The sequence below is a fragment of the Diprion similis genome, chromosome 10 (genome assembly GCF_021155765.1).
Source record: "Diprion similis isolate iyDipSimi1 chromosome 10, iyDipSimi1.1, whole genome shotgun sequence".
In the NCBI taxonomy this organism is placed as follows: domain Eukaryota; kingdom Metazoa; phylum Arthropoda; class Insecta; order Hymenoptera; family Diprionidae; genus Diprion; species Diprion similis.
Window position 1 is genome coordinate 16,970,646 of NC_060114.1, and position 16,895 is coordinate 16,987,540.

General features: G+C 39.3%; 1 protein-coding gene across 1 annotated transcript; it reads left to right on the forward strand.

The window, feature by feature from the left end:
- The first annotated feature begins 291 nt into the window (after nucleotides 1–291).
- LOC124411837 (ras-related protein Rap1) lies at nucleotides 292–16,674 on the forward strand. Its single transcript, XM_046891306.1, has 4 exons — nucleotides 292–876; nucleotides 14,493–14,766; nucleotides 15,207–15,488; nucleotides 15,602–16,674. The coding sequence occupies exons 2-4, from the start codon at nucleotides 14,584–14,586 to the stop codon at nucleotides 15,689–15,691; spliced, it is 555 nt and encodes a 184-aa protein (XP_046747262.1). The 5' UTR covers nucleotides 292–876; nucleotides 14,493–14,583; the 3' UTR covers nucleotides 15,692–16,674.
- Nucleotides 16,675–16,895: the final 221 nt, after the last annotated feature.

Consider the following 16,895-nt stretch of genomic DNA (forward strand, 5'->3'; position numbering starts at 1 on the left):
TATCGGCGAACGTTCGTAGCGACGTGCCAATGGAAGACAGGGCGAGCGAGCGGCGACGAGCAGAGTAGGCATCGCCCTAGATAACGGTAGAATTGTGATTCGCCGGGCGTTACTTAAGGCCGTATTATAAATTGATACGAACCGACAGAAGGAGTAAAACGTGCGGTGATATAGAGACTCGGTGGAATCGAATGATCCGTAAGAGAAAAAAAACAACAAACTAGAGAATTTAAATTAACGAGTAAATGAACAAAGAAGTGTTGCGAGAAAAGGGAAAAAAGATACAGGATACAAAGAAGGTAAAAAAAAACATATAAAAAATATAATACGACAAGACTGTGCAGAAGGTAAAATTATTTATTCTTATATGCTCGCGAGTTCGGCAGTGCCGGTGTGCGGGGGAAGAAAATCCGTGAATGTAAAGTTGTAATAATAAAAGTTTCGTAGGAAAGCTTCAAAAAGGTAGAAAGAAAAAAATAGAGAGAAGCCTTCTTCATTCGTGACCCGACGACCAGTGTCACAACTCGACGACTCTCGGGATGCAATAGATACGTACGCCTACTCAACTGCCTACTTACCTACCTACATCGTGACTCTGGGTAGTAGTGAGTATTTTCTCTCTCTACATGAAGTCATGGCGGTGTAGCAGCAGCAGCAGCAGCAACAACAGCAGCAGCAGCAGCGGCGGCGACAGAAGAAGGCAAAAGCGAACGACAGGAAACAACCGGAGAATCTAATCACAGTCGGACTTGAGAGTCATTGGAACGGAACCGAAAACTGTTAACGTCGTAAAGAAAACCAACAACAACAAAAATATTATAATTTCTACGGGAAATCAAGGATCCCCAGAGATACCAACCGCGAGATAGGCGTCAGGTATGTAACTACGAAAATTACACACATCTACTTCGTTCCGTCTCTCTCTCTCTCTCTCTCTCCTCTTATCTCCATTTCTGCACACACAAGCGATGCATCAATTCATCCCTACACTGAAAACGCCCACGGTCCGAGCTCTCAAGTATCTTGGCGTATCTCATTTTAGCTCGACAGTCTATCCCATCCGCTCCCCTCTGGTCCTCGCGCTGTGCAACAAAAAACAAAAAGTTAATGCACCAGAGAATCAGATGAATCAGGGAGAGAAAGCGAGTTTTACTTTTTTTGTCGTTGGTTGCATGTCTATAAATTTATTATCTATGACCACAGCAGCCGGATTTATCTATGTTTATCTAACGTTTCGATCATCCATAGACTAAATACTTGATCCACACAATCTGAGAGCGTCCCCCCCCCCCCCCCCCCCCTGAAGTAACACGTTACCGATGTTCATCTTTTTTCTCCTCTTTTGCTATTGTCCTTTCATTACTCTCCATTTCTATCAATTAATCACGGTAACCAATCGCTCCTGCCGGCGAACGAGCTGCGTTTTAAAATCTACCCATCATACTGTCTACAAGAAATAATTTATTAGCATTAATTTAGTGGGCTGTTTCGCGTTACGACGCGACATCTAGACATGTGATATATGATTGTTGGTTGGCTTTACCGCAATTACGATCAGAACAACTGACGACACAATTCGACTTACTGATACATACACTCAACATAATCATAATCCTAATGTGACTCATATCGTAAAACGCCGTAAGCACGTATATACGGTGTATCTATGCACGATGTAACACGAGCGTGTATAAACGTCATCCATTCCCGATCATCGTCATCGGGGGACGAAAATCCGTCATGTGTTTAAGGGTCTTCGGCACCCCCCTCTACACATTGCGTGTCTCACGGTCGTTCCTTGAATAAAATCAATTAACGTACTGCACATTTAATAACGGTATGACGCTTATACGGCCACTGATCTCTTACTCTCGGGATTACCTTCTATACAATTTTCACAATTCACGTCGAATGATTTTTAATTTTTTAAACGCTCCTCTGTTTCTCAGCTGTTACTTACCTTCAACCGTGTAAGATGAAAATGCAACTACGAGGGCGGGAAATTTGAACTTGATAATGACTTTTCTTAAGATAAAATGCTAGTCGTTTGTACAAATAGAATTGAATAATCTGTGTAATCGCACAGGATTATATGATCGTTGATTACAGCGATAATCGAAATAAAATTCTTTCTTACATCATGCTTATTTAGACACGTATCGATTATATTTTTCTTCTTCAACCTGGCGTCATAAACGACGACTATACGGGTCTCTCCACGACGTGTCTTGTTGCCAGTGTTTATCATGCAGGTTATTATTAAACGCAACCTCATTTACTCGTCCGTCAATATTGCATGTACTAATCTTAAATGTAAGTCGAATGAATTAATAGTAAAATTTCCAAAGATTTTTACTGTACGTTATACAATGTCAAAAAAACTAGGCACGTTATGTACGATTATTATATTATCCCATAGACGATTATCGGCTTACAGCAGCGCGGAGAAAACAATTGAAAATTAATTCATACAACATCGAGGAGAAACCAAACCACCCCTCATTCTGCAAAGAGGTACAATACAATACGTATTGTGGGAATAACATCGCGAAGTATGCAAAAACAGTTGTACGTGTACGTTAGAAAATTATCAACTTGAAACCACTCGAGAGTGTATATGTACATAAATATAGGCAGAGAGTCGTTACGTAAGTGATACCAATTATCCTTGGTGTGTAGGTGTCTGGTTGAACTTAATCGACGAAACGATACACTTGATCTACTCAGTTTCACCATTCTGGCAAACAGCAGGAAAGATAGAAAAAAAACGTTCCCCTCGAAGCTCTATTTCTGTACCATCTGTCATAATTCGTACTAATCTAAAATGATTCGTCGATTTTAGAGTAAAATCGCGTACCGAAAACGGAGGTAAACTCTACACAAGAAAATTCGTTGCGCCTCTTTCAACAGCATTAAATTTCAATCAATTAACCGAAGAGCGATCCATTATAGATTGATGTTGGATTTTAAATCATCAGGCAACTTTAATCGTTTGATTTACTAGAAATAGTATTCAAATACAGAAGAAGTTATCCCATTATTTAAACCTGAATTTTTGCGAATCTAGAACAACAACGGGATACGTTAAATGTATCATAAAAATTTCTCTACACGACTCAACCGAACATCCACGAATATTGTATGTACAGATAACGATATCGTATTGCTCCATATAGCTAGTCGATGATGATATTATAAAGATAAGAGTAGTCTGTACGAGTGTGCGTGGTTTTCTTACATCCGCCTACTTATCATAGACGATGTCTAGTACGTTATAGTTGCAAACGGTTTATTGAATACTTTCATTTTCGTTGTCTTTTCTTCTTTCGTTTCATTGGCAATAAGCACACATGTGTATCGAGTTGTTTGATCGGCGTTATCGGACATTGATTTGGTCTTTTTTACCAGCCTATTATACACGTGTCCAATTTCGACTACGATACCGTGTCCCTCCTGACACTCGTGTGTGCATTTCGTTTGTGGGGACCCACGCTGGGCCCACGCCGGGTGCCCCACCCTCTGAACAACGCGTGACAGCCAATAGAAAGTGAGTTGAGAGACCGACCGAGCGAAGAAGGCTGTCGCCGCTAACTACCAAGTCCCTAACCGTAACTATATAAACATAGAGAGAGCGTCGACTCCGTGGAATCCACGGGAACTTGTTTTAGAGGCCGACAACGTTGCCAAGCACTTAGTGCTGCAGGAGAGGTAAAAGGGTTCTTTTTATGCTTTTCTTCTCTCATTTACAAACCTGAAGGCCTTTGACTTGCCTTTCGTTCGATGATGACAGTTTCGCCGTTCGAAGAAGAATCAAAGAAAGATAATGTATACACTGAGGGTATACTGAACGAGTTCCATCCGCCTTTTGATAAACTCTAAAAGAGGAATATCTTCGCCTGGGTAACACAGATGTATAAATCGATGAGTCATAGATCAACGCACCTAACGATAAGCTGTGTCATGCCTATCCAAAATCACGCCGACCAGCCAGCTGAAGGATGTACGGAAAGCATCACGATTCTTGTATTTATATATCACAAAGAATAACGCAAACTTTGTGCCTCATACAAATTTAGAATAATAACGACAACGAGAGGATCTAATAAGAACTTATAAAGATTACTGCCTTGATGTGAGTGAAACAATATTTCCTCATTGTTATTGTTATTTTTGAACCGCAGTCTTTATTTTTATATCTGTTTTCGAGATAAGATATCGACAACGTTACAGTTTATGTTCAGATTATACATATCTCTCATTGTATATCTCCTTTGTCGCTAAAACGGCTTTCCAATTTCTTTACGGACGACCGGCGACTAGGCTATAAGATTTTGTGTGAAGAGGCATCGCGATATGAGAAAGAGAATAAGCGAGGAAAGCTTCCTGTGTTGAGTGCAGCGCAGCAACGCAACGGTGCAAGCACACACGGAATGAACAACATGAACACACCGCTGTTCCTGCCACAAAGGCGCGGCTTCTTCTTCTTCTTCTTCTTCTTCTTCTTTCCCCTCGCAAAACTTGTACAAGGTATATAATACAGATGCTTTGTGCATCTAGCGGTATCTATATTTAAAATATCACGTCGCATGGGGTCCTCGGCTCACGACGCGTTTCTTCAAGATGCATTATTGTATGCACGCGTGATGCACGAATCGAATTTATATACACAACTAACAAGTCTTTGGATGGTAGCTGACTTCATTGCAATTGAAACGCAACTAAATTTATGGTGAAATAGATGCGATCGATAATCGTTCGATTCCATTCTACGTGCAGGAGAAGCGCGATCGATATACACGGCTTACCGATATACGGATTTATTGTTGAGTTGAGTTGGCGAAGAACTTTTGTTGTGATTTCCAGTCACGCGTCGTTACCCCTTATCGCCTCAACTTCCTTCTCGACGCTCTTTGGTGTTTCTCGATGTGTATACACAAGTCGCTTTTCCTTTCTTTATACTTTTCACTCACAATCAGTTAGGATTTCATTATATACGTACCGGTATAACGAGCAAAGAAACTAACTCATCAGAGGAATTGCGTGGCATTAAACGAATTGGATCGAATTTCCTGTACAATTCAACTTCGTTATTCGTTCAATACCATTGTCAGGTTTCAGAAGTTTGAGAAGTTCGAATGAAATGATAATTGTCTCCTTATAAGGATAGCTACAACGTTATGAATTTACTGAATCTCCTCTCCAAATGGCGTTCACTTCCGTTTCCATCTTTGGCACGTGACTCTGTTGGCAGTGGAAGAAAGAAAACCGTTTCAGATCTCTCTCGATTCCGCGAAAACCGCGCCGCCAGATTGCCAACGGAATTCTTCTAATGTACATTATACCTTGGATTGTCCCTTAGGTGGCGAAAAAATTTGAGTCATTCATTCGTTGACGCTGATTAGTTCTCTGACAGTGCATAAACGTGCGTATAATGAAAGGATCTAGTCGGAATACGAAACCCAGTATAATTCATACAGAGAAAAAAGAACGATAGCTGTAACAAGAATTGTAGAATATTATAGGCATTATACCTATATGAGAGTTGCCGATGACGGTGCGGTCGAGTCGAGTCAGAATCTAAGAGAAAAATAAACTTGTTAAACATTTCATGATTCAATATATTTCACACACGTCGATTCTTTGCACTTTTTTAACCCCAACATGCACATTCCATGTATCCTTAACTCTGCTTTCTACTTCCGATCATCTTTACCTGCAGCAGATAACGGGTCTTTCTTACCGATCGATACAAGTCATTTCACGGACTCTAAAACCGACGATTTTCCACTCCATCAGACAATTTCTTTTGATCGAATACTCCGATAATGACTGTCGTGGAAAGTAAAATGATGAGAGTAAATGAAAAGCTTATTTTTTGATCGAGCTTGATCAATCTTGTCCCGACCTGTGAATTATTCACCTCCGATTGAATATTGACCTCAAAACGTAAAGATAACAAGTTGATGGTAGAGAAAATCATCAGGCGCTTTGAATTAGGTTCCCTAACCTAAATGGAACACCTGTTTCGTCCCCTCGTCGGCAGCAGCAATTCGAACGCTCATCGTTCATTGTTCCGGAGGTCGCAGTGGCTCTCGATCCTCGAGTTACGTCATGCATCCGCAGCTTCCCACGAGCCAATTCCTCTCTTCGTTGCTCGTGCACTGCGCTGAATGGTTTAGCGTAAAATCCGGTCAGCTATCGGGTAAAACTACCTCCCTATGACACGTTCTGCGAGATGTTGCTTCACTTCGAAGAATTACCGACCGGAACCCAGATAAGAAAAAGACCACAGAAGAACCTCCACGAGTCTTTCTGTTGAGGAAAGTGCTTCATGCTTGGATCTTTTAAACGTCATGCCAACTGGGCTTGGCGGCATCGAAATTGAACTGCTCGCTCTGAGTCCCTTCGTCAGCAAAATACGGGCTCTACTGCTTCTATTCATCAACCTAATACATCCACAATAAAATCGATCAATTCGCGGTCTCGCTCGTGAAATCGAACTTTTCAATAGTCCTTCTCCCGTTTAGCCATGGCCAAGACTTGACTCATCGTGTCAATGATATACGCGTCGGACCCTTCGGACGATGTAGCACTGGTTGGTTAATTAACAGAATTTAGGTGCATTATACGTATGGCGTGAAAAAAGAAGCCCACCCGTGAATCATGGGTCGTGAGTCACTATACGTACTGGTCAGGTCGATTCATGCTCGTCCAGGTTCAGGTCGTGCGCCTTCCTCCTTTCCTGCTTCTTTTTTAAAAAAATTTTCTTTTTTTTTTTTATTGTACGTGTAGCTATTGATTAGCTCAATTCAGGTTATGTAAGCCTCTGTCTTATCACGTTTTTGTGTCGAGAAATTTTTTGATCCCGTCATACACGTTCCATGAATCTTAAACTCTTATTTCTACATCGATCCTCTTTACCGGCAGCAGGTAACGAGACGTTCTTACCGATCGATACAAGTCATTCCGCGGACTTTTAAGACCGTCGGTTTTCCACTCGATCAGACAATTTCTTTCCCAAATTGTTCCACACGCTTCTTAGCATTCTCAGTGAAGCAGGAAAAAAGCTGAACCATACCGTTTATTCAATTCTCCCGTTATGGTCTCGGCCTTGCAACTTCTGACGTCATCCTTTTTTCTTCCGTGACGTTGCACCTCCTGCTGTAGCGTTCTTGAGAAACTTAAAGCTTCGACTTTTAAGGAGATTTATGTCCTTTGGTTAAAACTACGCCAGAATTCTAGAGAAAAAAGATTCCGTCCATTATTAACCTTCGTGATAAATATTTATTGTCTGTTTTACAAAATTTTATATCAAGTGGAAACCGTTTACGAAATATGTTTTATTCAATCTGTTTTTTTTCCGTTCGTTCGGCATTTTAAAAATCGAACGATACCGTGAATACGAGGCGTTGATTATTTCACAGAGTATGACACTTTCCTGCGGGTATAAACTAAATTCCGTAATTTCGTTCATTCGCCGGAAAAAACAGTGCTTCTCTCTCTCGCTCTCTCGCTCTTTACAGGCATCACGGTTTAATTAAATTTCCAAACTTTCCCTTTGCACGTTACATTCAGCAACGAACTTTATACCTCTGTTATACATAAGTATGTTTGTATGTATATATATGTATAAACATATATACATATTTCTACTGTAAATTAAACATCACGTACTGAATTCGAGTATATATATATATATATATATATATTCACTATACATACACAATTATATCCAAAGAGACAAACTTTGTTCTTTAATACACAGAATTTACAAAGTAAATCTGGTTTCAAATAATAAATAATTGTATAACGTTTTTACTTGGAGATATTATTGAAATATCGAGGAGGATAAAAATCCGCATCCGACAACGAAGTAACATTCCTCAGATACAATAAATCACCGTTTCAATCTTACGTAATCTTGAATGTTTAGGGAATTTATTTACCGCGGGATGTGGCGCAGAATTTGCTTCGCTCATATTTATATACAGGAAAAATTTATTGAGTTTTATCCATGTTATCGCCTCGCTCATACGTTGCCGGCTAACGTATTTTCTTCATTTCCTCCAAACAAGTTTTAATCGATTCTCTTATTTGCTGGGGAAAAAAGAAAGAAAACAAAAACCGTATCGATATAATTTGCGAAATGAAAACTCTACGGAAAAATTCCGATGTCGAGATCATGAATATATTATATCACGCCTTTGAATTCATAATGTACGTGAAAAAATGATGACGATATAGCAAGTCAATACCACATTAAACGTTATAAAAGTAAAACTTGTGTGTAAAAAAGATTTTTTTTTTTTATGTATAAACGATGCATCACAGAGCAATTAGCAATTATTAGTAAATATTTTTCTCTATTTTTTTTTAAACATATCGTCAAATTATTTCAAAATAATTTGGGAGCAACTAAAATAGAGTTGAAAATTTGATCAAATTTTAACACCGACTGCGTCTCCTGCTACCGATGTGGGTTATATTATTCCGCTAGAATGACTATGTAAGAAGAGGCTGCTTAACCAGCTAGCTAATCATCAACCAGCTTTGCCAAAAGGAGATGGCGGTGCTGCTAACTACTAAAGGCGGGCGACTAGACGACCGACCATCAACGTCAACGAGGCAAACGAAACGGGTCATGGTATGCAGGCACATAAAGGGGGTGAAAATTTTCACCACGTGTGACACTATGTATAATACCTGCATACCTACTCGTCGTCTTTTGAACAGTTGCACAAGCCATTCACCAGCCATGTAATTCCTTCCTGATCCCGCATCAGGGAATTTATTATCAGTGTAAACAGAGGACGAGACTCGTTTCGCTAACGAACTTCACCTCTGCAATGGAAATGGAATTTACTTGAATTTTCAAATTACTTCGTTTTAACTGTAAAAAAAAAAAGTCCTTATTTATTCCGTCAATTTTTTTTCTCCCGAATTCTCGTCACTTATCTGATCCTGATTATAATTACCTCATATTATTAGTCTAGAATGAATTCTACGAGTTGGATTATGGGTTAAATTTGAAACGCAAATTTTACATCTGTAAATTCATTTGTTACCGACATTTTTTTTTTTCATTTGTAACCGACAAGCAAAAAAAAGATCCCATCTCAGTATGGATAAAATAATCTATTGTTTATTAAAATCGCACGAACTGTTTGGATTTTATCATGAAAAAATTATTAGATTAATGTGACTTCTCTGTTGCTAGTAACAGATTGTTCACGATAGAAATTTAGCGTTGGAAGAAATTTTTTATGAATCACAGGGACGTTTTAACTACATTTTTTTAAATACCTTATTAGTGGTCGATGCTTTGATCCATCGTGTAGTAAAAAATATTCTAATACCTATTGATTAGCGACAAGCTTCTCAACCTAGAAATTCACATTTCACTATATTTTTTCGCCGTGTAATATTTTTAATATAAAATTCTACAACTATAAAGGAAATTTCCATCGTTATAAGAGATGTAAAATTTCATAACAGGATAAACGTGATAAGTATGAATGATGTTGAGGTTTCTACATTTCGAAATATTATGTTCTATACTTATATTATAACACCAGTATATTCTCATGCAGAGGACGAATCGGTGAAAGATTCAAATTTCCAGCGATAGGAATTTTCTTTCAAACTTGCGTCATCGTCATAAAAAAAATTTTCCATCATTGGCCTATTCGCCAAATGGACAATTAAATCTCGATCGATTTTCAAAAAATCCTCACCGTTTTGCCATCCCGTTTTTCCAAGCGCCCCAACGAGTGTTGAAACCCCCTTAATTGCCACTCCTGCGGTTAAGTGGAGTATTTTTAGTTGGTTTTCTTCGACGCGGTGTATACAGTATAGGTTTGTATGTACGTAAGTATGTGAACCTAAAAGAGTTCACCTCTGTCGCCAAGCAGACAGGCGTTTGAAGCCTCGAAAATCGGAGCAAAACAACATCGTCAAATACGACGTTGGCTACCGTCGAACATCTTCGCCGATAATTTTTATAATGCGAAGCAACGATTCCTTGGTTATTATTAACGTGACTGTGGAACACACGTCACCTCTGCTGCATATCATCACAGATAACAAACTGAGCGAACGAACATGCTCCGATTATAATTGTAGCACCGGATGATGAAGATCAGTGCGCAACATTTGAGACAGATTTAGTCAGACTGATATTGTGAGTCATTTCTTCACAGTGATTGTCTTCTTCTTTTTATGATATGCATATAATGAACCGAAATATTTGCTGTCTCGGATAAAAATGTACTGCAAAAACACACACACACACACACATACAGGCTGAGGGACAAAGATGTTTTGCACTTGAATTAGTGCAGGGAGAAGTAAAAGAAAAGAAAAAGAACAGTAAAAAAATGTCCGCCACTTGTTGTTGTGCGGTCGTACGATATAACGAACCACTACCGCTACATATGAGGCGAAGTGTTTCTTCATCATCACAGGATCCTTCATATATTGGACATGCGCATATTGCTCTGCACGAATTGCGATGCAGTATGTATTCTTGTCTCTGCTGCAGCGTATGTTGTCATGCTCTTACCCTGAAACTAAAATTTACTCGTCAAAAATAAACTTGAACGAAGTTAAATAAAAAAAATTTTTTTATAATTTGAGTATGAATTGTTATTTATTCGACGATGTTTGTATGGAAATATTATCCTTGATTTATCGCAACAATTTATGTATGCATGTATAGCTGTCAGTTCGACTCTCGTATGTACGGAAAATACTCGGATGGTTAATTTTATTCAATGTTACGTTGTAATCACGCGTCGACACTGATATAGCCATCGTGGAATCGTTCCACCGCAGCATACAGACGGATAAAACTGAGCAATAACAACGGAGAGATAACGTGATAAAGGAAATGAAGTTGCCCACGGTAGCCGGATTTTCTGGATTATTGATCGAGGTTCTACCGTTGATACGTTATACACATCGCACAACGCGAGGCGTCTACGGGTTTTCAATTTTTCTTCATGTTATTAGCGCAAACTGATATAGTGACGTCAGTTTCATTGAGAGTCAAGCGTCTAACTAGTTTCTTTATGCCCTATGGTGTGTGTATATAATAAAATGCATAAATGACTTGACCTTACGGCTAACTTGTTTTCGGTCCGAAACAAAACGCGAGTTCAATTCTATACGAATTATTTGACAATGACCGGCGATGCAGCTGTCGTGAGAAAATGAGATGCATTTTGTTTCGGATCGAAAACAGGTTAGCCGGAAAGTTACTCGGTCGGTAAAGACTGACTACAGCATCCTCTCGAAAGAATTTTTGGTTTGGATCGAAAACAAGTTAGCCGGAAAGTTACTCGGTCGGTAAAAACAGAATACAGTATCCTCTTTGAAGGATTTGACGATTGACGAGCACAAATTACAATTTACTGAAAAATTACTGAACCCAGATAATCAGAGGCACGATTATCCCGAAAATTCATTCGATTTCTGAATCAAGAATCTGAAGTTGCGGATGAAACTTACACTGCGACGAGACAAATAGTCGGGACAAATGTTGCCTGGTTATATACTTTCGTCCAACGGCCAATAACTGTCCTTATCTCTCCCTCCTCCCTCCTCACTTCCACATCTATCTCTGATCAATTCGATCGCCGAGTTTGTGCAGCAGGGCTGAATTGCCACTTCATATATTATACGGTTATGCTAGACCGGTAACACGCTCATTCACGCTCATTGTCTGAGGCAGCAGCTGCTCATTGCGATTAGACGACGATGAGCAAAGTGGCGTGGTTGATATCTACGACAATACTGCTCATATACCCTGCGGAACGTGGGCGAGTCTCATCCTCATCGTCATCGTAACGCTTCACGTTTTTTTAATATAATTCTTCTCTACTAGGTAATGCTGGTGAGATTCTTCTTCGTCAATACTAATAACTCAATGCAATCCTCGTTTTATTATAAAAATTCTAAATCCATTCAAAACCTTCCTTTTAATTAATTTCTTCACTCTATTCCAAACTGCAAAAGCGTCGTATATATACATGTAGAATTAAACCTCATCGCCACCACCCTAATTGCGGAGTATAATAATGGGCATGAAATCACGTCGTATAATCCACCAACGTACATATGTGAAGAGTGGCGGCGGCTGCCGGGGGATCAGGCCATAGAATATCTGCTGCAGGGTATACGAGCGTGCGACCATGATGATGGCACACTTTTGCAACAATAGATCCGCAAAGTCGAACACTGATGCATGCGGCAACGGATCCACCGCTAAACGTTATTCTTCTCCGCGTATATACCTATACGTTTACAATATCTATATCCATGTCCGCCAGTTTGCCCCATTTTTTTTTTTTTTCTTTTTTCTTTTTTTTTTTATATGCGAGCAAAAACCCGATGCCGAGTATATCAACCATCATATCTATACATAACTGTTCGGTCGATGCGATCAACTCCGGATTATCTAGGTTGAAATTGCTTTTCCAAAGCCTGCAAGAACGTAACTGATTCGGAAAATGATTGTTACCGAGTGCAGGGTTGACTCGTTGGACCTTCAAGTTCAGATGAGAATTATACCAACACTGTCGTCAAGGGTTCAGGGATTATACAAAATGATGAAAGAAAGAAAGAAAAAAATAAATAAATAAGCTGACAATCTTTGCAAGGATTTTAATTAATCTTTCACCGCCATTAATAGAAAACTACTGAACGCGTGACGTTCAAATTTATGTTTAAATATGAATTTCGAAGAAAAAAATTCTGATAGCGTCGACCGGTTTATGATACGAACGGTCGTTTCGCAATTTGTTCGCTATTCTCAGAGTCGTTAATGACCTGCTTCATACACAAAAAATCCGGAAAGTATGCCTTCTTCATGGCTCTCAATTAATACTATCGTACATCAACGGTAGTTATAAGTAAGAGGAAACATCGATTACGATTCATTGTGAAGCTACGTGTTCTGTCTTTTGCACTGTATAAGATTTTACACTCTCGGGTAAAATGGATCGATAATCAGGCGAGGTTTACTGTCAGAAGTTTCGACACTTGAAGCCTCTTCTATGGTTGTTATTAAAACGTTATTTGCCGAGACTGACAACAACGGAAATTCTCGGGCTATGATGGACGTTGAGAAAAACATTAACACACACACACACACACCAATCGGTGTCTCATTAAGCCCTTTTATTCTCCTCTGTTGAATTTTTAGTTATAAACTATGTCATTTACGATCGTCTTTCTTCATCCTCTTTCTATCTTTAAGTACCATTGTCATAATTTTTTTCACACACTGTTTGACCCCTTCAAGATTATTGTTAGAAGTTTTGAACTTTATACCGTCTGCATCCTGCATGATACGTTACTCACGGTCCAATGATATAATTCAAATAAATTTAGGCGGTTTCAGAATATCAGATTGTTACGATTTCAGTGAGTGCTTGCGTCTGTTCCTCAAACTCTGGCTAACATCTTAAAATAATTGTCTCTTCTTCTAGGTTAGAAAGTTGATAGTAGCCACAAAAGTTTGAAAACACCTCCAACTGTCAGGGAATTTTAGCTGGGACTTGAATAATTGTCCAAAGAAAGTTATGAAAACTAAGTAAAGTTTAATACTTTCCTAACTTTCAACTATAACGTGAAAGATGAACCTAAGCAACCTGGTATTTAAATCCTCGGAATACGTCATCTTCTTTGACACAATTCACGATTGACAGTCGCTATTATTCACATCTACCAAAAATTAATCAGAACACCGTTTACTTTCATCCTAAAAATCGTTAGACGTTCATCTACGTTCTGCAACGAGTACGAACTTGCACCCGTGTTAGTATCGATGCATAGGAGAAATTGGCGGGCGAAAAGGGTTGCCAGAGACCCTCTGGTGCTAACCATTGGCTTGGTTCGTTCGAGCGCAGCGATGGTGCCCATCAGACCAGATAACTCATACCGATACTCTCTGCTCGACGTTGCGATGGTAGTGGAGGTGGTGGTGGTGTTATAGTAGTAGTAGTAGTGGTGGTAGTGGTAGTGATGGCGAACACGACGGGCGTTCGTTGCGTTGGCAGATATCGTCAAGGGCTGATTGTAAGCTTACACCTCCCCGTACCCTGTTAGCATCCCAGAAGAGCTTTGCTATCGTTTGACCGAGGAATCGCCGAGGCAATATCCTCAGCTCTATTTATACACTGCTGTTTTCTAGTGTCCGTACATCGAGTCTTCCGTCTTTGAAACCAGTTGCAAAGTATTTTTATAACGAATAAATTGGTTGAAAGTTGTCACCCGTATAGAGAGCGTATGAAAGTATCCGTTTTTCCTTCGTCTCCTTTTTCCAAACGATTGATCATTCGGTGCTAACAGCCGATCCGATCTGCTGTCCTTTCTGCTGACGTCGTTGTCTCCGTTTTTTTTTTTTCTTTTTTTCCACATATTTCACATATTCTAACCATACACCGAAAAATTCAAATTTCAATATTTATAAAATTTCTTTTCTGTTCCAGATCTATCTCGCTGAAAGAGACCAAAGACACGACGTGGCGGATTCGGTGACCTCTCGGCTGTGACAGCGAGCACAGATAGGTAGGCCGAGAGATGCGCGAATACAAGATAGTCGTGCTAGGTAGCGGAGGTGTCGGCAAGTCTGCCCTCACCGTCCAATTTGTCCAAGGTATATTCGTCGAGAAATACGATCCGACAATTGAGGACAGCTACCGTAAACAGGTGGAGGTTGACGGGCAGCAATGCATGCTCGAAATTTTAGACACTGCTGGCACGGTAAGAACGATTATCACTGTACATATTAATACGCTTTGTCATCGTTACCAATTTATTACACTCATTCATTACGTAAATGAAAACCTGCTGCATAGGCAAAATTAATGTTTCGAAGAAATACTCTTTCAATATTAGCACGTTAAACTGTATTTTATTAGTAGTATACGTAGTTTTTACGTATACGTTGCGACGCCATTTTGTCGTGGTATTTAAATTTTTAAGTCATTTGATATACCGCATTTTTCACTATCGTTACTCGGTGTAACAAAATAAGAGTCTGGCAGTTTGCGCAACGCAATATGCCGCGTGATATTAGTGTAATTGACCTAAAACGGTCAGCTGATAACCCTCCCGACGCCATATTGTTTCAGTCACATCCCCATTCGCCGATTCGCCTAAACTCCGAAAATAATGACAGATCTTTTTATTGATATTTTCAGGAACAATTCACAGCCATGAGGGACCTTTACATGAAGAATGGTCAGGGCTTCGTACTGGTCTACTCGATAACGGCGCAGTCGACATTCAACGACCTCCAGGATCTTAGGGAACAGATCCTCCGAGTAAAAGACACGGACGACGTGCCTATGGTGCTCGTCGGCAACAAGTGTGACTTGGAAGATGAGAGGGTAGTCGGAAAGGACCAGGGAGTCAATCTGGCCAGGCAATTCAATTGCGCGTTCATGGAAACCTCTGCCAAAGCCAAAATTAACGTTAACGACGTGAGTGTTGTGAAATATTGTCGAAAACGTCTAGAAAAAAATCTAAACTAAAATAAAATATCACATGACACGTTATTGATTATAATTTTAATCATTTTGCCGTTCCGTTTCAGATCTTCTACGATCTGGTGCGACAAATCAACAAGAAGTCACCGGAGAAAAAGATAAAGCAAAAAAAGAAAGGACTATGCCGACTTCTGTAAGGAGAGAAATGGGCCTAAACCCCCTATCGTATCCTTGTACGCGAAAATAAATACGAAAGAGATGAACAAATGAATATATACATATATATATATACATGTATATGCCTGTGTGTACATGCATCCACGCACGCACATATATATGTATATGTATTTGAATCTGAACACACATACCAGTGGGGGCGTAAAACGAGGGTTCATAGGAACGGAATAAAATACAGAATGGGGAATAGGGAAATAAACCGAACGGAAGGACAGTATAATAAACAAGTGATGCAAGGAAAACAGGTGGGCGTGGCCGGGTGGGACTCTTAAGTTTCAAAACCGATTGAAAATAGGAAGATGGGGAAGATGACGAGGAAAGAGAAGAGCAAGACATTCGAAGAAAATAGTGTTTTCTCAAGCACTGGACACAGAGAGGATTGGAGAGGAGGGAGAGACAGAGATGGTTATTGTATATACGTTGGTCCGGGGTGGCTCGTGTGAAAGGTGCGGCTGTAGGCGTACAACGGCGATGTCTTACCCTGTGACTTCGGTTATCACTGTAGGAGTTTTGCATAAAAATTATTAATTAATAATATTATATATTTAGGAGAAGAAAAAAAATAATAAACAAATAAGGAGATGATAATGGTGGTGATGACGATGATGATGATGATGATGATGATGATAATGATTATTATGATGAGGAAAGAAAAAAACATGTTTTGGGTGTACGCCGGTGTTGGCCAAGCCCTCACGCACCATCGCTCGACGTACACCTCTCTTATATAATATAATAGTAATTATACATAGACAGTACATACATTATTATTAATGATTATTATTATTATATTATTATCAAAGCATCAAAATATTCGTAAGTTATCAACCGTTTGTTTCTCGAAGACGATTTATGGTTCTTTTTTCTTTCTCTTTTTAAAAAAAATTTTTTTCTATATCTCCGTATTAAAGCCAATAATAAAAAAAATTCAATAAATGTTAAACGTTGGTTTAGTCGTTCGCAACCTCTTACAGTTGGTTGGATCCTTCCCTTACTACGATAGATATTAAATTATTGCTCAATATCGATTGTCAAGTTGAACAGATAGAAGTAGATTTAAGCCTAATTCAAACCTTCAACTAAGCGATCGTTGAGCAAAACTCTAACTACATGAATCGATCATTTTGACGATAAATTCTTCTCGGTATTTTTTATTTATTTTTT

Coding starts and splice junctions, on each gene's coding strand:
- LOC124411837 (XM_046891306.1), top strand. CDS start 14,584: ATGCGCGAATACAAGATAGTCGTGCTAGGTAGCGGAGGTGTCGGCAAG. Junction 14,767..15,206: donor TTTTAGACACTGCTGGCACG/GTAAGAACGATT, acceptor TGATATTTTCAG/GAACAATTCACAGCCATGAG. Junction 15,489..15,601: donor CCAAAATTAACGTTAACGAC/GTGAGTGTTGTG, acceptor GTTCCGTTTCAG/ATCTTCTACGATCTGGTGCG.